This window comes from Heptranchias perlo, chromosome 22 (genome assembly GCF_035084215.1).
Source record: "Heptranchias perlo isolate sHepPer1 chromosome 22, sHepPer1.hap1, whole genome shotgun sequence".
Classification (NCBI taxonomy): domain Eukaryota; kingdom Metazoa; phylum Chordata; class Chondrichthyes; order Hexanchiformes; family Hexanchidae; genus Heptranchias; species Heptranchias perlo.
Window position 1 is genome coordinate 46,448,249 of NC_090346.1, and position 24,368 is coordinate 46,472,616.

Sequence of the window (24,368 nt, forward strand, 5' to 3'; positions counted from 1 at the left end):
TCCAGAGGGGCAATTTTTTCACTCAAAGGGTGGTGAGTGTCTGGAACGAGCTGCCAGAGGCAGTAGTAGAGGCGGGCACAATTTTGTCTTTTAAAAAGCATTTGGACAGTTACATGGGTAAGATGGGTATAGAGGGATATGGGCCAAGTGCAGGCAATTGGGACTAGCTTAGTGGTATAAACTGGGCGACATGGACATGTTGGGCCGAAGGGCCTGTTTCCATGTTGTAAACTTCTATAATTCTATGATTCTATGATTCATTCCCTCCTGAGAAAGTACCTGGCCAACCTGATTTCTTTACGTAGAGAGTGAGTGATACAATGATACATATGAGTTGGATTTATGACGAAGAATTGTGTGCTTCTACTCAAATGTAACAAGGTTTCATGAGTTTTTTTCCTGAAGGCAGTGTCCCTTTGAGGCCTTGCTGTTTGGGAATGATGTGCAGTCTCTGGATTATAAGAAAGCACTGAACCATAAAGGCCATTCGGCCCATCGTCCCACAGACTGTACATCACACTCTACCATGAACCCTATCTCTAGGGTTGCCAACCACCCAAGATTGTCCTAGAAACTCCAGGAATTCAAGATTAATCTCCTGGACACTGCTGTGAGCAAACGCAGGAGAAAAATCGTAGGGACAATAAAATAATGGTGTATTTTTATTCATTTTCTTTGAATACTTTTGGTTATTAGTTAAGAATAGAGATAAGAAAAAAGGCTGTTTGACTGGTCGGGGGTGGTTAGAGGCAAGAGGCTATCTGATGAAACCTCCAGGAATACGTCCAACCAAAGTTGGCAGCCCCTACCTACCCCACCTACTGAATCTCTTGGATCAGCCTGGGCTGCTTTCAGTTGTGAACTTGGTCATATTTGATCGAAAGTGTCAGAGGGAGACTGGATTGCTGGATTTTCTCACAATGAATGCCCAGTTCTCAACATTTTTAAATGTATCTCTCCACTGGCAACTCGGTCTTTTGGAACGGGATTACCAATTAAAGTGAGTTAATCTTCAGTTCGAACGGAATCGCTCAAAGGAAACTTTGGAAATGCTTTGCCACAATAACTCCTGCTACCAAATAAATACGTCACTCAGGCCTTGTAAGATCCTAAAAGGCATTCATAAAGGAAAGGGACGAACTTGCATTTATATAGCGCCTTTCACAACCTCAGGCTATCCCAAAGCGCAATGAAGTACTTTTGAAGTGTGGTCACTGTTGTAGTGTAGGAAACACAGCAGCCAATTTGAGCACAGCAAGATCCCACAAACAGCAATATGATAATGACCAGATAATCTGTTTTAGTGATGTTGGCCAGGACACCAGGGAGAACACCCCTACTTTTCTTCAAATAGCACCATGGGGTTTTTTACATCTACCTGAGAGGACAGATGGGGCCTCAGTTTAATATCTCATCTGAAAGACGGCACCTCCAGCCAGTGCGGCCCTCCCTCCGTACTGATACTGGGAGCGTCAAGCCTAGATTATATGCTCTAGTACCTTGGGGTGGGGGTTTGAACTCACAACCTTCTGACTCGGAAGCAAGAGTGCGACCCATTGAGCCAAGTGTGCGGATGGCTTTGGGGTGGTCCAACATCAATTGAAGATTTCGTTTTTGAGCAACTCTAGCTTCTGGGATTGTTTTACACACATCAGTAAACCAGTGCGAGTGGACCTTTTAATAATGTTAAAACAAGCTCCACCCAACACGTGTCCTCTGGTCTTTGCCTGCACTTTTCAACCCTGACAGGTGTGGCCCCACTCTCCCAGTATGATATCAGCAGCCAATAATTGGTTTATTGGAGATTACAAAAAGGGTTTGAAGACGGCCCCTTTAACTATCAAGAGTATCAGGAAACAACTTTGAACTCGGGTTAATGTTTACCGAGGCTGGGCAGCAGTTGGATGCCCTGTCTGAGGTGCAGACTGGTGACTCAGCTTCCCCTTCCTGTGGGATTACTTCGAGGGTGGGGCAGCTGCTCAGTCTTGGACAGCCTTCGCCATTCTTGGCAAGTTGAACAGAAAGAATATACACAGACGCAGAGTTGCTTTTATCGAATTACCGTCTGCTCTGTAATTGCTTCGGTCAGTTTGCAAAGCATGTGAGGCGAGTTGAATCCAGCAAAAAGAGAAAAAAAAAATCTTTAATTGCAGTTAAATTTAACACTGCCCGTCGTGAATAGTTAAAGTACCGGAGGATTGCCAGGGCCACCCTAAAATCTTTGCCGTGGCTCAATTGGTAGCACATTTACCTCTGAGTCATGAAGGTCATGGGTTCATATTCCCACTCCAGAGACTTGAGCACAAAATGAAGGCTGACGCTCCCAGTGCTGCACTGTTGGAGGTGCTGTCTTTTGGATAAGACATTAAACCGAGGCCTCGTCTGCCCTCTCAGGTGGACGTAAAAGCTCTCATAGCATTATTTCGATGAATAGCAGGGGAGTTCTCCCCGGTGTCCTGGTCACTATTTATCCTTCAACCAACATCACTAAAACAGATTATCTGGTGATCATCACATTGCTGTTTGTGGGATCTTGCTGTGCGCAAATTGGCTGCCGTGTTTTCTACATTACAACAGTGAATACACTTCATTGGCTGTAAAGGGCTTTGGGATGTCCTGAAGTTGTAAAAGGCGCTGTAGTAATGTTCTTTTTTTTTGGAAAGACCACAAGACCATAAGAGATAGGAGCAGGAGTAGGCCATTCGGCCCCTCGAGCCTGTTCCACCATTTAATGAGATCATGGCAGATCTGATTTTTACCTCAACTCCACTTTCCCGCCCTTTCCCCATATCCTTTGACTCCCTTGATGAACAAAAATTTGTCTAACTCAGCCTTGGATGTATTCAATGACTCAGCCTCCACAGCTTTTTGGGGTAAAGAATTCCAAAGATTCACGACCCTCTGGGAGAAGAAATTCCTCCTCATTTCCATCTGAAACGGGCGACCCCTTATTCTATGACTAAGCCCCCTAGTTTTAGATTCCCCCATGAGGGGTAACATCCTCTCAGCATCTACCCTATTGAGTCCCCTCAAAATCTTGTATGTTTCAATAAGATCTCCTCTCATTCTTCTAAACTCCAATGAGTATAGACCCAACCTGTTCAATCTTTCATCATAAGACAACCCTTCCATACCCGGAATCAACCTAGTGAACCTTCTCTGAACTGCCTCCAATGCAATTATGTCCTTCCTTAAATAAGGGCACCAGAACTGTACGTAGTACTCCAGGTGTGGTCTCACCAGCACCTTGTACAGTTGTAGCATGACTGCCCTTCTTTTATACTCCATCCCCCTAGAAATAAAGGCCAATATTCCGTTTGCCTTCCGGATTACCTGCTGCACCTGTCTGTTGACTTTTTGTGTTTCATGTACGAGGACACCCAGATCCCTCTGTACCGCAGCATTTTGTAGTATTTCTCCATTCAAATAATATTTTGCTTTTTTATTTTTCCTCCCAAAGTGGATGACTTCACATTTTCCCACATTATATTCCATCTGCCAAATTTTTGCCCATTCGCTTAACCTGTCAATATCCCTTTGCAGACACTTTGTGTCCTCATCACAACTTGCTTTTCCACTATCTTTGTATCATCAGCAAATTTGGCCACAAGACACTCTGTTCCTTCATCCAAGTCATTGATATATATTGTAAATAGTTGAGGCCCCAGCACTGAGCCCTGCGGCACCCCACTAATTACAGATTGCCATTTTGAAAATGACCCTTTTATCCCGACTCTTTGTTTTCTGTTAGTTAGCCAATCCTCTATCAATGCCAGTATATTATCCCCAACACCATGAGCTCTTATCTTGTGCAGTAACCTTTTATGTGGCACCTTATCGAATGCCTTTTGGGAATCCAAATATACTGCATCCATTGGTTCCCCTTTATCCACCCTGCCCGTTACTTCCTCAAAGAACTCTAATAAATTTGTTAGACATGATTTCCCCTTCATAAAACCATGTTGACTCTCCTTGATTGCATTATGAGTCTCCAAATGTCCTGCTACTACTTCCTTAATAATGGAAAGGGAGAGGAGAAAACTGGAAAAGAAATTGAGTTTGAGAAAAGATCCACATTTTCAGTTGTTTTAGTGACAACATGGTTTTGTAAAAGGGAAATTGTGTTTGACAAATTTATTAGAGTTTTTTGAGGATGTATCGAGCAGGGGAAATGAAAGGATGGAGTACATTTGGATTTTCAAAAGGCATTCGATAAGTTGCCACATAAAAGCTTGTCACGCAAGATAAGTGCTGATGGGGTTGGGGGTAACATATTAGCATGGATAGAGGATTAGTTAATGGACAGAAAACAGAGAGAAGGGATAAATGGGTCATTTTCAGGTTGGCAGGCTGTAACTAGTGGGGTGCCGCAAGGATCAGTGCTTGGGCCTCAGCTATTCACGATCTATATTAATGACTTAGATGAAGGCACCGAGTGTAATGTATCCAAGTTTGCTGACAATACAAAGCTAGATGGGAAAGTAAGCTGTGAGGAGGACACAAAGAGTCTGCAAAGGGATATAGACAGATTGAGTGAGTGGGCAAGAAGGTGGCAGATGGAGTATAATGTGGGGAAATGTGAGGTTATTTACTTTGGTAGGAAGAATAGAAAAACAGAATATTTTTTATATGGTGAGAAACTATTAAATGTTGGTGTTCAGAGAGATTTAGGTGTCCTCGTACATGAAGCACAAAAAGTTAGTATGCAGGTACAGCAAGCATTTAGGAAGGCAAATGGCGTGTTGGCCTTTATTGCAAGGGGGTTGGAGTTCAAGAGTAAGGAAGTCTTACTACAATTGTACAGGGCTTTGGTGAGACCTCATCTGGAGTACTGTGTACAGTTTTGGTCTCCTTATCTAAGGAAGGACATACTTGCCTTAGAGGCGGTGCAATGAAGGTTCATTAGATTGACTCCTGGGATGAGAAAGTTGTCCTATGAGGAAAGGTTGAGTAGAATGGGCCTATACTCTCTGGAGTTTAGAAGAATGAGAGGTGATCTCATTGAAACATATAAGATTAAGAGGGGGCTTGACTGGATAGATGCTGAGAGGTTGTTTCCCCTGGCTAGAGAGTCTAGAACTAGGGGGCATAGTTACAGGATAAGGGGTCGGCCATTCAAGACTGAGATGAGGACGAATTTCTTCATACAGAGGGTTGTGAATCTTTGGAATTCTCTACCCCAGAGGGCTGTGGATGCTGAGTCGTTGAGTATATTCAAGGCTGAGATCGATAGATTTCTGGACTTTAGGGGAATCAAGGGATATGGGGATCGGGCTGGAAAGTGGAGTTGAGGTCGAAGATCATCCATGATCTTATTGAATGGCGGAGCAGGCTCGAGGGGCCGTATGGCCTACTCCTGCTCCTATTTCTTATGTTCTTATGTCTGCAAAATGCAGCAAGGTTGAGAACACCCAGCATGCTGTGTCTCAGCTTTCCTTATTTGCCATTGGTGTATTTTAGTGTATTCGTACCCTTTGGTGTTTAAGAAAGAAAGAACCTACATTTCTATAGCTCCTTTCACCATCTCAGGATGTCCCAAAGTGCTTTATAGCCAATGAAGCACTTTTGAAGTGTAGTCACTGTTGTAATGTAGGAAACGCGGCAGCCAATTTGCACAAAGCAAGGTCCCACAAACAGCAAAGTGATAATGACCAGATAATCTGTTTTTTAGTGCTGTTGGTTGAAGGATAAAGATTGGCCAGGACACCGGGGAAAACTCCCTTGCTCTTCTTCAAAATAGTGCTATGGGATCTTTTACTTCCACCTGAAATGGCAGACGTAAGGACAGACGAAAGTAATACATAAGGACAGACCTAACTAAGACATAAGGACAGACCTGAGTAAGATGTAAGGGCAGACCTAAGTAAGACCTAAGGTAAGACCCAATTCTGATATAAGGGCAGACCTAAGTAAGACGTAAGGAAAGACCGAAGTAAGATGTATGGGCAGACTAAGTAAGACGTAAGGGCAGATCTAAGGGTGAAACCCTGGGGAAAGTGGGTGGAACTCACACCGATGTTTGGGCCTCGCTTGCAGTGGACGATCTATTGGGAAATTGCGAATGCTTTTCCCACAATTGTCCGTCCACCAACAGTAACAGGAGGAAAGTCTCTGGTAACAGCACCATCAATTTTGCAATTCACTGCCGGCCGGTGATTTGGGGCCTCTGAGTATTTCCCCCAAGTATCTTTACCCATGGTATCCAACTGCCTAGGACATGTCTCGAAAGTTGAGGAGCAGTTTGATCAGCCTATTCAGTAAATAAGCACATTGGTAGGGAGCACTTTGCTAAGATCCCCTGGGGATAAGGCCTTCTTCCTGGGCCAAATGTGGCATTTAATACTCACTACATACTTGAAGGATTATGTGATGAACTAAATGATTAAACAATTGCAATGTCTGGTACAAAGTTTTGATATATGACATTGTGACAGGAGTATAACTCCCAGTTTTATTATCAATGAACAATTAAACTTTCATAAAGAAGGGAGGGGGAATGTTGTGGTTATAACCATATTGTGTAATTACATATTTATCCATCAGAGGGAGTCATGTCTTGCAGGTCATCATTCATTTCAGAGCATAGAAACTGGAATAGGCCATTCAGCCCCTCTGCCATTCAATTATATCATGGCTGATCTGTACCTCAACTCCATTTACCTGCCTTTGATCAATAACCCTTCATTTCCTTGCCTAACAAAAATCTATCGACCGCAATCTTGGAAGCGGTAAGCTTCTGGTTAGAAAGCAAAGGACCGACAAGCTGATTAAAGCCACAGGCGCTAGCGATGTTAAAAAAAAAAGATTCCTCTTCAATATTATTCAAACCCAGTTTTACACATGCAAGAGACCGACATTAAAGATTAGACACGAACCGGCACCAAGTGACAACGTCCACGAAAGGCTGGTACTATTTTCATCTTGCCAGTAAAAGTGACATTACGATGCATTTCAATGACATTGATACAACAACAACAACGTGCATTTATATAGTACCTTTCACGTAGTAAAACGTCCCAAGGCGTTTGATGTCACCACATTGTACGTAAATAAAAAAGGAAATGGCAAACTTTTTTTTTAAATACGGGGACAATGTTGCTTTAAGATCTACAGTGCCCCCCCAGAATGCTTTAGTGCGGTCTCTACCATTTTACCTCTCTGGGATGAGGAAGAATGGCTGATCCCAGAACAGGTAAATTTTCCAATAATTCTCTTTTTAACATTTAAATTCTGATTCTTTGCGTCCTTTTAAGTGTTTTCCCCCCCCAAGTCTAATGCTTGTGTTCAAGCAGAAACAGGGAGCATTGGGAGTCCATTGTGATGCTAATGAATAAATTGCTCAGTCATTCAACATGACTGAAAGATTTTGCAATTGGTTAAATCAGGAAAACAATTCATATCTTACAAGGTTTTTTGAGGGTTTTGCTGAAATATTTCCTTCTCCTCTTCTCTAATTATTATAGTCGTCTGTGAGAGGCTCCAGTAACCACACCCAGCCTTCAATGCACTAACTGAGCTCACTGGACAGATTTATGTTGTTTGCAATGAAGGGTCTTCTTCCAGGAGAAACCTTTCCAGACCTTAAGGCCTCTCATTACTATGAATCATCCATCATTCTCTATCTGATCAGTGCTTACAGACTTGGTTCCTGTTAATTGCTCTGGACTTAGTGGTTGCCAACTCTAGTTGGACGTTTTCCTGGAGGTTTCATTACATGACCTCTTCCCCCCCCCCCCCCCCCCCCCCCCCCCTCAACTGCCCCGCCCAGTCAAACAGCCTTTTCACCCCCATCTCCAATACTTTTATAAGTGTTCAAAGAAAATGAAAAAAACACACTTTCTTTAATGTCCCTATGATTTTTTTCCTGAGTTTTTGCTTGCAGTAGTGACCTGGAGATTAATCTTTAATTCCTGGAAACGCCAGGACAATCCTGGAGGGATCGCAACCCTGTCTGGACTGTGGTTCCAATCCCGTCTGTCAGACCAGTACATGTGTAAGCTACGGAGGTCTCGGGTGCCCCTGTATTACTGGCTGATGTGCTCCTAGGGCCTGTAAGATTCCTAGTTTACGTAACTGATGTAGCAATCAGATTACACATATGCTACATTTTTATTGTCTTCAGACAAAGTCATTCTCATTTCTGAAGCTTTGAGAACTTTAGCATGTCCGATAGGAACATAGGAATTGTTAGAGGAAAAAAGATGAGTCCATCTAGTTCGCCTTCCACCATCCTGGTAATTGCTTTTTTTTAATTCATTCATGGGATGTGGGTGTCGCTGGCAAGGCCGGCATTTATTGCCCATACTTAATTGCCCTTGAGAAGGTGCTGGTGAGCTGCCTTCTTGAACCGCTGCAGTCCGTGTGGTGAAGGTTCTCCCACAGTGCTGTTAGGAAGGGAGTTCCAGGATTTTGACCCAGCGACGATGAAGGAACGGCGATATATTTCCAAGTCAGGATGGTGTGTGACGTGGAGGGGAATGAGCAGGTGGTGTTGTTCCCATGTACCTGCTGCTCTTGTCCTTCTAGGTGGTAGAGGTCGCTGGTTTGGGAGGTGCTGTCGAAGAAGCCTTGGCGAGTTGCTGCAGTGCATCCTGTGGATGGTCCACACTGCAGCCACTGTGCGCCGGTGGTGAAGGGAGTAAATGTTTAGGGTGGCGGATGGGGTGCCAATCAAGCGGGCTGCTTTGTCCTGGATGGTGTCGAGCTTCTTGAGTGTTGTTGGAGCTGCACTCATCCAGGCAAGTGGAAAGTATTCCATCACACTCCTGACTTGTGCCTTGCAGATGGTGGAAAGGCTTTGGGGAGTCAGGAGGTGAGTCACTCGCTGCAGAATACCCAGCCTTTGACCTGCTCTTGTAGCCACAGTATTTATATGGCTGGTCCAGTTAAGTTTCTGGTCAATGGTTACCCCAGGATGTTGATGGTGGGGGATTTGGCGATGGTAATGCCGTTGAATGTCAAGGGGAGGTGGTCAGACTCTCTCTTGTTGGAGATGGTCATTGCCTGGCACTTGTCTGGCACGAATGTTACTTGCCACTTATGAGCCCAAGCCTGGATGTTGTCCAGGTCTTGCTGCATGCGGGCTTGGACTGCTTCATTATTTGAGGGGTTGCGAATGGAACTGCACACTGTGCAATCATCAGCGAACATCCCCATTTCTGACCTTATGATGGAGGGAAAGTCATTGATGAAGCAGCTGAAGATGGTTGGGCCGAGGACACTGCCCTGAGGAACTCCTGCAACAATGCCCTGGGACTGAGATAATTGGCCTCCTACAACCACTACCATCTTCCTTTGTGCTAGGTATGATTCCAGCCACTGGAGAGTTTTCCCCCTGATTCCCTTTGACTTCAATTTTTACTAGGGCTCCTTGGTGCCACACTCGGTCAAATGCTGCCTTGATGTCAAGGGCAGTCGCTCTCACCTCACCTCTGGAATTCAGCTCTTTTGTCCATGTTTGGACCAAGGCTGTAATGAGGTCTGGAGCCGAGTGGTTCTGGCGGAACCCAAACTGAGCATCGGTGAGCAGGTTATTGGTGAGTAAGTGCCGCTTGATAGCACTGTCGACGACACCTTCCATCACTTTGCTGATGATTGATACAGCGATAATGGAGTTGTTGACTAATCATGGCAATCAATCTCTATCAATTAATCTACAACAGACCCAGACATGAGGCGAGGAAAATCCCCAGTGGTGGAGAGCTTTGGGAACCATCGGTCCTCAAACTGGCTTCATCCAACAGACATAATAAGGCAATTCTGATGAAAGAAGGCACCTAAAATGTTAATCTGGTTGAACTGTGACTGTAGGACAAGGGGAGGCAGGTTCAAACTGGCAATAGGGAAATCCAGGATTGATATCAGGGAGTTCTTCCTCAAACAAAGAGTCATCAACACATGGGAAGGACCGAAGTGGAAGGAAAACTTCTTGAATTTCTTAAAGGACAGTTGGATGCCAGGATGATGGGGTCTGCAGGGTCTTGCTGGACGAATGAGCTAGGTTGGGGTGAATGGCCTATCTCATCTGTATCTACCTCGTGGTCTTTCTCTTTCAATTACTGATTGACCTTTTCTCTTTCCAGTGTTTTCTAGTTTTAACTTTAATTGTGCTTAGAGGGCAGAAAAGCTTTGTGTGCGGGCGCTTTGATCCGTTAAATACAGACATTTCACAAACACTATTCACTGCCATTTAGTCCAATTAACTCTAATGTACAAGTTGTCGTGCCATTCAATTTTGGCTTTGGAATGGGTGTCAAGAAATCTGACGAACTTGGCTCCTGCTCGGATCGTGTCGAGTTTAAAGGGGCTGATTTTTTTTTTCTCGCTGCTGCCCCCTCATCTGGCGGGAATGGGGGCACCAGTGAGACGCAAATTGCAACCGAAAAAATAAACCCCCTTACTGCCGACTTCCCAATGTCTCTGTGCGCCTGCTGTAATTTCAGGGAGGGTATTGAAATAGGCGGGATCCTCGTTGATACGTTGGGCAGATGGAGTATAATGTGGGAAAATGTGAACTTGTCCACTTTGGCAGGAGGAATAGAAAAGCAGTATATTATTTAAATGGAGAGAGATTGCAGAACTCTGAGGTACAGAGGGATCTGGGTGTCCTAATACATGAATCACAAAAGGTTAGTGTGCAGGTACAGCAAGTGATTAGGAAGGTAAATGGAATGTTGTAATTTATTGCAAGGGGAATGGAATATAAAAGTAGAGATGTTTTGCTACAGTTGTACAGGGCATTGGTGAGACCACATCTGGAATACTGTGTGCAGTTTTGGTCTCCTTATTTAAGAAAGGACAGAATTGCTTTAGAGGCGGTTCAGAGAAGGTTCACTCGACTGATTCCTGGGATGAGGGGGTTATCTTATGAGGAAAGGTTGGACAAGTTGGGCTTGTGTACACTGGAGATTAGAAGAATGAGAGGTGATCTTATTGAAACATATAAGATCCTGAGGGGACTCGAAGGGGTAGAAGCTGAGGGGATGTTTCCCCTTGTGGGAGAGACTAGAACTAGGGGACACAGTTTAAAAACAAGGGGTCTCCCATTTAAGATGGAGATGAAGAAATTTTTTTTCTGAGGGTCGTGAGTCTGTGGAACTCCCTTCCCCAGAGAGCGGTGGAGGCAGGGTCATTGAATATTTTTAAGGCTGAGTTAGATAGATTCCTGATTAACAAGGGAGTCAAAGGTTATAGTGGGTAGACGGGAAAGTAGGGTTGAGATCACAATCAGATCAGCCGTGATCTTATCAAATGGCAGAGCAGGCTCAAGGGGCCGAATGGCCTACTCCTGCTCTTAATTCGCATGTTCCTATGTACATTTAAAAGCGGGCCCTATGGTGAGCTCTGGGGTCCCGGCGTAATTTTGTTCCCCGACCGCTGGCTCCGAATGGACCACAGCCAAGCAGGCGTCCCTTAACTGGCTCTTCCTGCATCACCATACAAATCCCACCGGCTAGCACCTGACCTTCTGCATGAACTTCACTTATTGGGCTGTGGAGAGGCCTGCCCCTTTAAGATGAAGCAGCTGACCTCCGTCAATAGACAGAATAACAAGTCCGTTAGTTCAAGTTCTGCTTTCCGTGTTGAGTGAAGTTAAGTCGATGTTTAAAATTGTTTCATCAGCTCTAGAAAATATTTATATGAAAAGTATATTGCATTAATATATATACACCCACATATATGGAAATATTGTTACCGTAGTGTTATCTGTGACATGTTGGCGTTCTGTCCTGTTTAATGTCACAACAACCTCTACGTTATATTTTTTTATTAGGAGTTTGTGACCTGCCTGTAGAATGGCCACGTTAGTTTACTGGAAGCAGCCTATCTGGGTGTGCATCAAACACAAATTGGCGGTGAAATTCGTCCTGGGCAATAGTACAGAACGGGCGATAGCAAATTGGCATCTTTTACACCCATCTGAGAGGGCAGACGGGGCCTCGGTCGAACATCTCACCCAAAAGACAGCACCTCTGACAGTGCAGCACTCCCTCAGTACTGGCACCGGGAGAGTCAGCATAGACTCCGTGCTCAAGTCTCTGGAGTGGGACTGGAACCCACAGATATTTTGACTCCGAGGCGAGAGTGCGACTCACTGAGCCACCGCTGACTGTATGTAAAATGCCTTGAGATGTTTCTGAGAGAAGGGGGTAAGCTGCTTTATAAATGCAGCTCTTCCAATTCTTCTACACCATTGGAACCTCTTGTCCTGGGGCTTTCATTTCCTCCGGGTAACACTATCATGTGAAATTCCTTTGTGCGGTGTTTTAATGCTGTCGTTATCTCATTTATTTCAGACAGGCCGGTGACTGAATTAAAGTAACACTCAAAGGAATTTAATGTGAGCTCATTAACCAGTGTGTTACAGGGACAGCTCAAAGCCTTTGATGTCCAATGACGGACACGTACCACAATTCCTTCTCTCTGGTGAACTGTGATGCGCCTACAGATGAATGGGTCTAAATGTGCCAAGTGCCTTTCAATGTACAAGATTTGTACGTGCAAGCTTTTGTGTTTCCTTTTAGTCGTCGTTGCTGGCACACCCGAAGGAGTAAGCAGCCAAGTTTTACAGAGTGTGATTCCTGTCGCCTGCGGGTAACAAGACTGTTACTTCAGCACCAATAACAGACACCTCAGTTATGTGTCATTTTGCCTGTACTGTGCAGTGAAGTAATATGACACTAAAATTCTAAGAGCTGATTTGTTGATGTATGTCTAGCTTTATTGAATAAGGCCCTAACCACTGTACTCTGCACAACTGTTCTTTTTAAATGTCTCCACTAGAAGCCTTGGTTAATGGAATTACAGTGGAAAGTCCATTGGCCACCCTCCAATTATCCACCAGAAATTCAGCGGGATAAAGCCTTGAGTGAAACATTGTGTGTTTCACATCCCACTTAAGTGTCAGCCGTGGCTCAGTGGGTAGCACTCTTGTGTCTGATGGCAGAAGGTTGTGAGTTCAAGTCCCTCTCCAGAGGCTTGAGCACATAATCTAGGCTGACACTCCAGTGCAGAACTGAGGGAGTGCTGCACTGTTGGAGGTGCCGTCTTTTGGATGAGATGTTAAACTGAGGCCCCGTCTGCCCTTTCGGGTGGATATAAAAGATCCCATGGCACTACTTTGAAGTAGAGCGGGTGAGTTCTCATGGTGTCCTGGCCAATATCCCTCAACCAACACCTAAAACAGATGATCTGGTCATTTATTTCACTGCTGTTTGTGGGATCTTGCTGTGCACAAATTGGCTGCCACGTTTCCTACATTACACCAGTGATTACATTTCCAAAGTACTTCATTAGCTGTAAAGCTTTGGGACATCCTGAGGTCATGAAAGGTGCCAGCTGGTATAAATCAACCTCGCAGCCCAAGAATAATTAAATTCAATTATTTATACTTAATCATCATCATTTCCATTCTTAGGGCATTGCTGTATCACTTCATAGAATCTAGAATCTTGCCACGCAGAAGGAGGCCGTTTGGCCCATTGTGCTTGTGCCAGCTCTTTGCACGAGTACTTTCACATTGGCCTAGTGCACATTTGACAAGGAAACATTTATTCTTCTTTGTCAGTGGTGTGGCAAAGTGTCAGTGTTCAGAATTCAATCAGTCGACAAGTCTAGATTGTCAAGTTAGATTAATATCCTGGAGATTTTGCTCAGTTACTTTGAAGGATTCGGGAGAAGTTTCAAAGAGTGTTCTCCTCTTGCAAGTTTTAGTTGTGGTTGTTTGCCTTCTCCAGAAGATTGTATATGTTGGGGAGAGTGCAAGACAGGACAGTTTGTCCATGGCCTTTTGGAACGAGGGCTAAACAATCTTTTCCTATTTCATGTTTCCAATGTTCTTGTGTTCTTAGCTTGAGCTAACATTAGATGCTCCTCCTAGGGGCTGTACTACGGTCAGTGCTGTAAATGCTGCTTTTAAGAAAATGGCTAAAACATATATATATTTAATTTCTGTAATGGGATGTAAACAAGTTTTCCAATGTAGCACCTTTTGTAAAGTTATGCCAAATAATTTGAGCTTCCTTCTATTTTCTGTTTGGGCAGGTCCATTGTCTGACATGTGTAAAAGCCCTTCAACGCATTAAGAGTCTTCAAGATCAACCTACTGAGATATCCACACAGGTAGGCTTTCCCTTTGCCTGATAGAGTGCACCCCCCTCTGTAGGGATATAACCTACCTACATAAATCCAGAGAGCTTCAGTGTATGTTGACAAGAGCTATGACTACCCACATTGGTCATTTGCTCGCAGGGTTATAATTAGGATTCAATTGCACAACTTGCTATGGTGGGATTTGAACTCACAATCTATTGGTTGCTGGTCCAATACCAGGACCACTAGGCTACCTTACCCTCTGATTAGTCACGCTGAATGTCTCAATTGCTGTCTAAATCTCAAAAATGATGCTCAGAGTTGGGTGAAATTATATTTTCAATCTGTATTTGGAGAGTTTTCATGTGTCACAAGCTTCAGACTTGAATCCTATCATAGAATCATCGAATGATGCAGCACAAAAGGAGGCCATTCAGCCCATTGTGCCTGAGCCGGCTCTTTGAAAGAGTTATCCAATTAATCCCATTCCCCTGCCCTTTCCCCGTAACCTTGCAAATTTCTCCCCTTCAAATCAATTCCCTTTTGAAAGTTATTATTGAATCTGCTTCCACCACCCTTTCAGGCAGTGCATTCCAGATCATAACAACTCACTGCGTAAAAAAAACATTCTCCTCATCTCCCCTCTGGTCTTTTGTCAATTATCTTAAATCTGTGTCCTCTGGTTACTGACCCTTCTGCCACTGGAAACAGTTTCTCCTTATTTACTCTATCTCTAGTTTTCTGTTGTGACGCTCTGACTTTTTTCCCAAGAAAAATTGAATCCCAATGGGGCACTCCTTATTTTTAGAGTGATACTTGCTCTTTAATTGTCGTGAATATTTCCAAGTGTTTCTGATTCCTGTTTGCTCAGCCTACTTCAGCTCAAGTGACCCGAGGGCCCCAATTCATCTTCAGCTGTTTCCTGTACAGTTATTCCCCAGAGTTTTCTTCTGTATATTTTCCCCTAGTAAACGTTGGTATATGAAAACACACCAAAGAGAGATGGAATAGTTTCCATGTGGAAATAAATAGTTTTCTCTGGGATTAAAGTTTCCTTCAGTAGGAAGTAGCAGAAGGGGTAATCCTCCCCTCTCCGCATTCTCCCACAAACGGAATTCACTAAGATGGGTGGAATTTATTATTTAGGGTACAAGCTCTTAATGACCGAAAGAGACCCCCTCTGCAATACTGTAACAAAATCATAATGATGTCCTTTATACATGTAAATACAAATATTCTCCAAATAGGGAACTGAAGAAATCTTGCCCCCATTTTAATGTTCCCTTTGGTGAGAGTAGCTAACTCTTCATGATAAAGAATGGGATCTTTGTTATAGAAAACCATCTGTTGAGTTTATTTTACTTAAAGGAGTGAAAAGAAGATTAAGAGGTATTCAAGCTTCTTAAGCAAATTGAGAAGTTGAACCCTGAGAAATATGGCTCTGTGAGTGATGACAAAGGAACTTGGGATGAAGCTGAAAAGAGGAGAGGTTGAATGGGCAGAACAGATATAATTATTTCACATAGAGGACACTGAATGTTCAAACTTAACCGCCCAGGGAGAAGATCAAGGCTGGTGGCATTGGTAATTTTGAGCTGGACAGTCATTCGGTGAGAAAATCAACTGAGGGATATAAATAGTAAACTGTGTGTCCTGTTGAGACTGTGGGAGTGGACAGATAGACTAAAATAGTGTGTTTTCTGGTCCTGTATGTTCTTGTGAAGAAGCTTTAAACCAAGTTATATGGAACTAATCGTGTGGGGCAATGATGTACATGCAAATTGTTTTGATTTTTAGAGTTGTGCAGAATATACCAAATTAGTTTAGACTCACTATTTTCATTCTGCACCATTGCATTGCATTTTGCACAGTTATTGCTCTAGAAGGGATTGTGCTGCATATATTGATGCTTCAGATGCAACACTGGACTTGGAAAAGTTTAAGAAAGAACAAACTTGCTTTTATATCGTATCTTTCAAACCCTCAGAACTTTCCAAAGCACTTCACAGTCAATGAAGTGTAGTCACTGTCATGATGTAGGAAACGCAGCAGCCAATTTGCGCACAGCAAGATTCCACAAACAGCAATGAGATAAATGACCCATTAATCTGCTTTTAGTGGTTTTGGTCGAGGGATAAATATTGGAACAGGACATTGGGCGATCATCCATCTGAGAGGGCAGGTGGGACTTTGGTTTAAGATCTCATCTGAAAGACGGCACCTCTGACAGTGCGACTCCTTCAACATCCAACTGGGATGTCAGCCTGTATATATGCTCAAGTCTGTGGAGTGGGGTTTGAACCTGCGACCTTCTGATTCAGAGGGGAGATTGCTACCACAGGGTCAAGGCTGATACTTAAGAATAGGTTGAAAGCAATAAAATGTTTAAGACACTGTCATTTAAAAATTCTCTATTCATCCTCCAGACAGAATGTTCTAGAATACTTAGAAAGTAATGAAAACTATTACTATGGAACATAGAATACTTAATGTACTGATTCACCTCTACAGGGCAAACTACAGTTGATATGAAGTAAGTAAGAATGAAATATGTACAAAAATTCAAAATTGCTCACGATTTCAGTCCAATTAGTTAAATATAATTGGCAAAAGAACCAAAGGGGAGATGAGGAGAATTTTTTTACGCAGTGAGTTGTTACGATCTGGAATGCACTGCCTGAAAGGGCGGTGGAAGCAGATTCAATAATAACTTTCAAAAGGGAATTGGATAAATACTTGAAAAGGAGAACATTTGCCGGGCTATGGGGAAAGAGCAAGGGAACGGGACTAATAGGCTAACTCTTTCAAAGAGCCAGCACAGGCAGATTGGGCTGAATGGCCTCCTTCTGTGCTGTATGATTCTATTTTATTTGATAATCCTCCAATCCTAAAGATAAGCTTTCACAATAAGACCTGCATTTATACAGCACCCCAGAACGTCCCAAAACGCTTTACAGCCAATGAAGTACAATCAATAAGTCCCTGTTTGTTTTCTCAGTGAGCAGAATGTGGAGTTTATGTGCAGGCAACCAACACCCACACTGGCAAAGGTTTTTCCTGGTTTTCCAAGAAGTCCGCAGGGAGGGTTCAAGCAGTTTGGAACAGAAAGTAAAATATCTTAGAGATGGATATTGATGTGAAATTCTGGAGATATCTCATTTTTTAAAAAAAAGTTAAACAGTTGCCTTTAATTTTGAACAGTAAATGTCAATGTTAGTTTCTGCATTCTTCCACCAGAAGCACGCGAGTGTGTGCAGATTTCAGGCTTGTATTCCCAAAATATACCCCCTCAACTGTCAGATCCAGGGATACCCATGTACAACAATCTAAGGTTAGACTGGTAAATGTTCCCAGTTATGGCGGCATGAGGGGAGATCTCAACTCTCAAATAATGCTCAACAAATCTGGGCTTCTACAAGTTAAGGAGATGACGGTATCGACTAATCGCTAGATCGATGGGTGTCATACCGAGAGACTCCAGTAACTGTGAGGGGTATCTAATTGGACAATTATATTCCCAATTTGGGCGTCACTCCAAGGCAAGTGGCCTGTTTTTAAGCAACGTTCAAATGACAGTATAACTCCGAGGCTGGATCCCAGTCTCTCTCTCCCTACCCCCTCAATGGTGCATTTTCCAAAGGAAGAGGGGGATGGGGAGGAATAACTGAGACCTGATTAAAAATTAACTCATGATCAATCGGATGTTGATGCTAATGAGGTAATTTGTATCTTTGGGGTTGATTGGAAGTGACTCGCGTCAGCACCTCGCTGCCACGATCCAAATAAACCGCATACGTGCTGAGCAAAAGTTATGTTCGCATTGAATGAGATGGGATGAAATTTAAAAAAATAAATTATCCTTGACACAACTGCAGGTACCTTGATGCACAATACTGTTGCTTTTTCACAGTACTGTTTAAAAGGTGTTGTATTAATATTCTGACCTTCTTTAAGACGCACTGATGGTATAATGCCACTGACCCTGTCTAACATATTGGCGTGGTCCTCCCTTCTGCCACTATTGAGTGTGGAATCGTTTTTGGCCTTTGCATCCACTTTATCTCCTGGTCAATTTGAGACCAGCAAGTCATCACTGCATTCTGGCCTATTTGAGGAGGGGGGCTATCCTTAGTTAGATGGATTGCAATAGGCTTGACCAACACCATCACAAATGATTACTGTCACTGACTGTTCCCCTATTCTGATTCACACCCTGCATCTGTTAAGAGCAGAATATTCCTCACTCCTCGGATCACACCAGCTGTATTTATCTGAGATTTTAAGCAGAGGAAACTTACCCCAATAGCAATTGCGGACCACATTCGGGACTAAACGGCCGCACATAGTATGCAAAGTTCATTTCTGATGACTTGTGAATAACCACAAATCAACGAAATGAGCAGTCTCCTGGTTTTCTGAGACCTCATTATATTTTCCTTGAAATCAGAGAATTCAATTGGGCCGCATTCTAAAAGAATATCAAAAATGTAATAAGTAAAGATACACTTCACTGCACTCACAAATCTAAAAAGGTAATTTTAGTTAAGATGCCTAAAGCTGATAAACTATTTCTCGTTCCACACACCCATGTCACAACTTTATTTAGTATTTTAATATAGATATAAAATATTGCTTATTACTCATAGCCTGTAGACCGTTTTAATTAACGACATTTGTTTAGTTTTAATGTTGCACCGATGTGTTTAATGTTGTGTTTTTTTATGCTGAATTAATTTATGTAAAATTCCCCTTGACTGCCATTTCATCAACAACTTTCTTAATGGAAAGGTGATGATCCAGAACGGGTCTCGGCACTAGACATTCGCTTGGGGGGAACGCTGTATTAGTGTTAATATTAGTAATCGATCAAAAGATTTGCAAGGAGGCATATACAGTATTTAATTTTAATTACTTTCGGAATGTTATTGTACCCATGATGAGCTAATGGGGCCCCGCACATTTAAATAAGGTCACCCATACCTCCGACCTTGAGAGTGTCGCTCCGTTATTAAATGCCAGTCATGTTAAACGTTTCAAACTGATGTAGCTGCACTTAAATAAAGGTTAAATTGAAAAATGTCCAAAAAAAAACCCCACACACACAACAACCCGATGATTGAGTGCCCTACTGAACAAGGCACGGCAATCTGATTGTAACGTGTAAGTAGAAAATGGATTTGTTAGCCAAAAAAACACGGTAACATTTCCTCGGTTAATGCTGACTACACTTTGTTCTGTAACTTGCTGTTTATTTGATCTGACGTGGAGATGCAGTAGGAAAGATTATCTGTAATCACCAGGTATTGTTCTCTGACTATAAATGCGGTAATCTTCAGGGAATCCCACACTCGCTCACCTGACGAAGGAGAAAGCCTCCGAAAGCTTGTGATTTTCAAATAAAACTGTTGGACTATAACCTGGCGTTGTAAGATTCCTTGCATTTGACCTGATGTTACAGTGATAATGATCAGAAAGACCCAGACATACCTACAGGCTTGAAGCTATCATTAGCCAATTTTGGCTAGAATTATATTTCCAGTGAGCGGATTTGACCGAAGATCCATGCAACAGGAACACGCTGTGTGTTGGCTGGTTTTGTAATTTCAATAAATGAAAGTTAGGCTACCTCAGTGACATCCTTTTATTCCCCCAATACACAGGTGATTCTCATCACAACATGGGACACTGTATATAGGAAGGGACACCATCCCTTATCTGAATACCCTCAAGTCAATGAAACAAACGGTTACAGCTCCATTCACAAGTCACCATTACAAATGGCAAGTACCATCCGCTGCTTAACGGGCTGGAGAATGTCCAAAGTCGAGATGGCCATTGCATGCTTTTAAACCCTCCCGAGGTTAATGATTGGAATTTTACGTCTCGCTGGTGTATAAGTTGATTTAAAGTTCTTGACCGAGGCGCAAATATACAGACACGGTTTACATTACAATTGATGTGAACTTGGAAGAGAGGAAATGTTCAAATTCGGCTTGACTTGGGATGGTTTCTGAGTCTTAAGATCAGGACTCGTTCTCCGCTCAGAGACCGGCGTTACTTACAGTAAAAATGAGTTCACTTTGTCCAAAACTGTAGATTGAGTTGCTGATGGTCTAGTAGCAGGAGTTTGTTACTCTGCGTGTTGTGTTGAGACCTGAGTCCCGGTAAGGGATCCGGGGCAGACAGAATGTAATCGATGCTAAATTTGATTTCTGAGTCCGCTTTCTGCAGTGGACTGGTGGCGTGGGGCTGCCTGTGGGGGCTTTCGTTCCCAAAGAATATTGCGGACGCCAGTTGCCCAGTCTTGGAACCGACCGCCTTCTCTCCGTCGTAGGAGACACTTTGCAAAAGGTTGTCTACTGCTCCTGGCCCAGGAGACTGGGGCTCTTCGCCTCTGTTGGAGTGATCTTTCTGGAGCCGTTTTACATTCCTCCTCCTCCTCCTCCTTCGGTAATTCCCGTTTTCGAACAGATCGAGCATAGACTCGCAGCCTGACGCAAACGTCCAGAAGTTCCCTTTCCCCCTCTCGTTTCCTTCTGACCTCGGAACCTGGATTCGTTTCAATTCAATTAAAAGTTCAACATGGAACAGAAATTAGCACCGTCGGGTTTCTATAATTAAGGATCTCATTTAAATTGAGAAAAGTGCTAATTTATTTGGCTCAGATTTTTAAGCATTAAGTCAGGTGCACTGATATGACAGTACAAGCCCACGAGTAAATGACACCTGGAGCGCACCACATGTAAAACCAATTCCAATCTTGGAAACAAATGTTGATCTAAAAGCAAATGTGCGGCCGTTGAAGTGTGGTTAGGAAATTCAGAATGCAAAACGTCAGTAAATTATTCCTCAACGGGTTAACGGGGTTTTTTTTCTTTTGGTTGAAAAATTAAACCAGAAAGGGTTATTGTTAATCTCTCAAAATTGCATCGGAACAAATCGAGACAGGTTACAGAAAGTCGCATGCAACTCGAAAGTTATGTCGTAACAATAAAACCAAATTAGCTCTACTCTCCCAGCTCCTTGCTCCAGAATTCGGTAACCCCTCGATTCTACCCCCCCTGCCCAATAACCTCAGAATCAAACAACTTTTAAACCAAGGTCCTATTCACTTTAGACGCTATAGAACAAGGTAGCCAGAATTCCCTCCGACAGCTCACCTTCACAAAGCAGCTGTTAAGCGAGAGGTTGTGTCGTATCGAATTCTGCCAGGCTCTTTGATTTGACCTGTAGTAAGGGAATTTTGTCATGATAAAGTCATAAATACCGGAGAGCGTCACCCTGTTGCCAGGACTCTGTTGGATGGTCATTGCAATCAAGGCGATGTAACTGAAAAGACAGTAGAAACCGTGCATTAGTTTGGCTGGACATTTCTCTCTCTCTCTCTCCTCCTGCCCCCTCCCTGATGAAACGGAGCTCTCAAACATATCTGAATACACAAGTTACCTGTAGGCAGGCCTAGAGATCTTCTTCTCCTCGTCAGAGCTACAGGGCGGGTAATCATCGCCGTCGTAATTAAAACAGTTGTAAGGATATTGAGAATTATCAAACATTGCCAAACTGCGGGAGCTCCCTAGCAAATGGAGCAAAATAACCCCCCCAAAAAAACAAGTTGTACACACTCCAGGAAAAGTCAGGACTCCTTACAGTAAATGATTCGACACTGGCTTTTTGGGGCTCAGTAGGAAGTGGTCGGTTTTTTTAATCCCCCCGAGGTCCTTCAGACAGAGGTCTGTAGGGAGACTCCTTCCCCATCTACTATTTAATCTGTCTGTAAGACTGGTAATAACTTATTAAATTGGTTAATTCTCGCGTGAACCTTTGAACTCGGTGTGTTCAACCAGTAGCTAGGCTCTGTGTGGGTGGTCTAACGTGATATACCATAATATCTACACAAACACAAAACAAGACCTAACTGCGCCTAATATTAGAACGCAACGTTGTAATTTAGTTTTTTTTTATAGTTTTGCTCTTTTGTTTTTTTTTTGAAATGCAAAGACTCCACTCATTTAGCAAATATGTATTTACAACAAAAAAAAACACCCTTCTTGCAGGAATCAGTCTCAGCCAGCACTACAAGTGGGCCTGATGTAATCTGTAATACAAGATAATAGACATAAATTGTATTTCCGTGACTAAAGCAGAGTCTTGCGTTCAAAGCCGGCGGAACAGAGAATTTCAGTGATTTCTTGACAAATAGGAAAAGTTAAAAGAGAAACAGCCGGGGGGCAGCATTGCTGCTTGTGTGGGCTTTGATCTATATGAAGAATTAAAGTAATGGCTGGTAGCTAACTGTAACTGGGTGAATACTGCTTCTGCTGTCCGGATCGTGTCCAAAAAGGACTTTTAGTTTGTGTGCACTCAGAGCTGCTATACCTGCGGAATCTCCATCATCGATTCATAGAAGGAGGCCATTCGGCCCATCGTGCCTTTGCTGGATCTTCGAAAGAGCTATCCAATTACTCACATTCCCCGTTCTTTCCCCATAGCCCTGCAAATTTTTCCTTTTCAAGTATTTATCCAATTCCCTTTTGAAAGTTATTATTGAATTTGCTTCCACCGCCCTTTCAGGCAGCGCATTCCAGATCATAACAACTCACTGCGTAAAAAATATTCTCCTCATTTCCCCTCTGCTACTTTTGCCAATTATCTTAAATCTTTTGGTTCCAGACTCTCCTGCTAGTGAAATCACTTTATCCTTATTTACTTTATTAAAACCCTTCGTTGTACTGTCATAGTGTAAAACTGAGATTTAATTAAGACTCAAAGTCCACCTATAGATATTTTTGGCCTAGGTAGCTGATTTTCTACAGTACTTTAATATTGCACTGTGCGATTATGCACTCAACGCTCTGTCACCGACTGACAATAAAATCACTTAGCGTTTATTTGGATCCACCGCATTATATATTTTGCTTTGCCAAAAATAAAATACCCGCAGAATGTTAGAACGTTGGACCTGTCGATCTGCGTGAGGTTCAGGCTAAAGACAGGTTTAAGAATCCACCTACTCCTGGCTGTTTTCTGGGATTCAATTAATAGTACAGCGGAATGCTCAATCCATCGGGATTTGACCAGTTGGAAAGCAGAAGTTTTCTTGGCGAATTAAACAGGGAAAAAGTTTTAAGCCTAGTCTCCCGAGATGCGCGGGGTAAGTTAAGTTTTCGAAATGAATCGACGTTCTGTGGAAAATCCATTTATATAAAGAAATATGACAAAACTTCCGATATCAGTGAGTTATGTGTGCTTCTTAAAGCCAACAACAGCCTAAGGCAGTGTTACAGTGTTAGAAAGTTCATGTCATTCCAGACACAGTTTGAAGATGATGATATGCAGTGTTTGTTGTTAATACTTTGTCTACGAGTCAATGAATGAGTCGCAAATGGGCTGGGTTGTAAATTAAGTTTAACTTCCTATCATCAAGGAAATAAAATGCCGACAGCGTTTAAAAACACACGGGCAACAAATATTGTAAATATCCCAAGAACAGCAGTGCAGGTCAGTAAAGAGAAACACAGTATGGGAATAATGGACTGAAAGACCGAAGTATATTTTCAAAAAGTATCCATTACGGAACGATTTCCTGTCGTAATCTTTCCCACAATGTCCTTTATCTCCAGCTCAAACGTTTTAGGTAAAACAGAGAGATCAAAAGCACTTTATCACCACTTGGTTATATATGTAATTATATGTCTGCAGCCCCTTGTAAACTACAAAAAAGCACCTTGTGTGATTCTATTTATTAAACTCCCTCAACGCTCCAAGCCAAATGTCGACCTCGTGCAGCTCGGCGAGTTTACATGAAAGCAATTTCTCTGCTTTAATCTACACGGAGTTTCCTTTCACTAATATCAGTGTGCAGGTACAAATTAGCTCCGTCACTTGGAAGACTAAAGTTTTCTTTCTGAATGATCTCATGTGCACAGCCCGGCCTGAAACTGCTGTGCAAAAAGCCTTGTAGCTTCCCATTAAAGTGCAGCAATCGTCCAGATTTGAAATGATCCCTCCGTTCATGCCAATTGTAACTGTTGACATTGACACTCGATTGGGATTCAGATTAAAGGAACCGAACAAAATGATACATTTGAGTCACTGTCCTGAGGCAGGTTATATTATCTGAATGTTTGTGCAAAGTTTCAGAAATCTTTATAGCACAAGCGAAGCTAAGTGTCCGCAATGTTCAGGAATGGTTTGTTGTCTAGAATATCTTCTGTAAGTTGAATTATTCTTCTAACTAATACAGATGTTGGGTATTAATTATTGTTTGCTTCAAAAGT

General features: G+C 42.8%; 1 protein-coding gene across 1 annotated transcript; it reads right to left on the reverse strand.

Moving 5' to 3' along the window:
- Positions 1 to 19,714: 19,714 nt before the first annotated feature.
- foxl3 (forkhead box L3) lies at positions 19,715 to 21,844 on the reverse strand. Its single transcript, XM_068003765.1, has 3 exons — positions 21,538 to 21,844; positions 21,252 to 21,420; positions 19,715 to 20,640 (listed from the first exon to the last, which is right to left on the reverse strand). Exons 1-3 carry the CDS (start codon positions 21,642 to 21,644, stop codon positions 20,167 to 20,169), a joined length of 750 nt encoding a protein of 249 aa, XP_067859866.1. The 5' UTR covers positions 21,645 to 21,844; the 3' UTR covers positions 19,715 to 20,166.
- Between the last annotated feature and the right edge of the window lie 2,524 nt (positions 21,845 to 24,368).

Coding starts and splice junctions, on each gene's coding strand:
- foxl3 (XM_068003765.1), bottom strand. CDS start 21,644: ATGTTTGATAATTCTCAATATCCTTACAACTGTTTTAATTACGACGGC. Junction 21,421..21,537: donor ATCTCTAGGCCTGCCTACAG/GTAACTTGTGTA, acceptor CTGTCTTTTCAG/TTACATCGCCTTGATTGCAA. Junction 20,641..21,251: donor TTAACAGCTGCTTTGTGAAG/GTGAGCTGTCGG, acceptor AAACGAATCCAG/GTTCCGAGGTCAGAAGGAAA.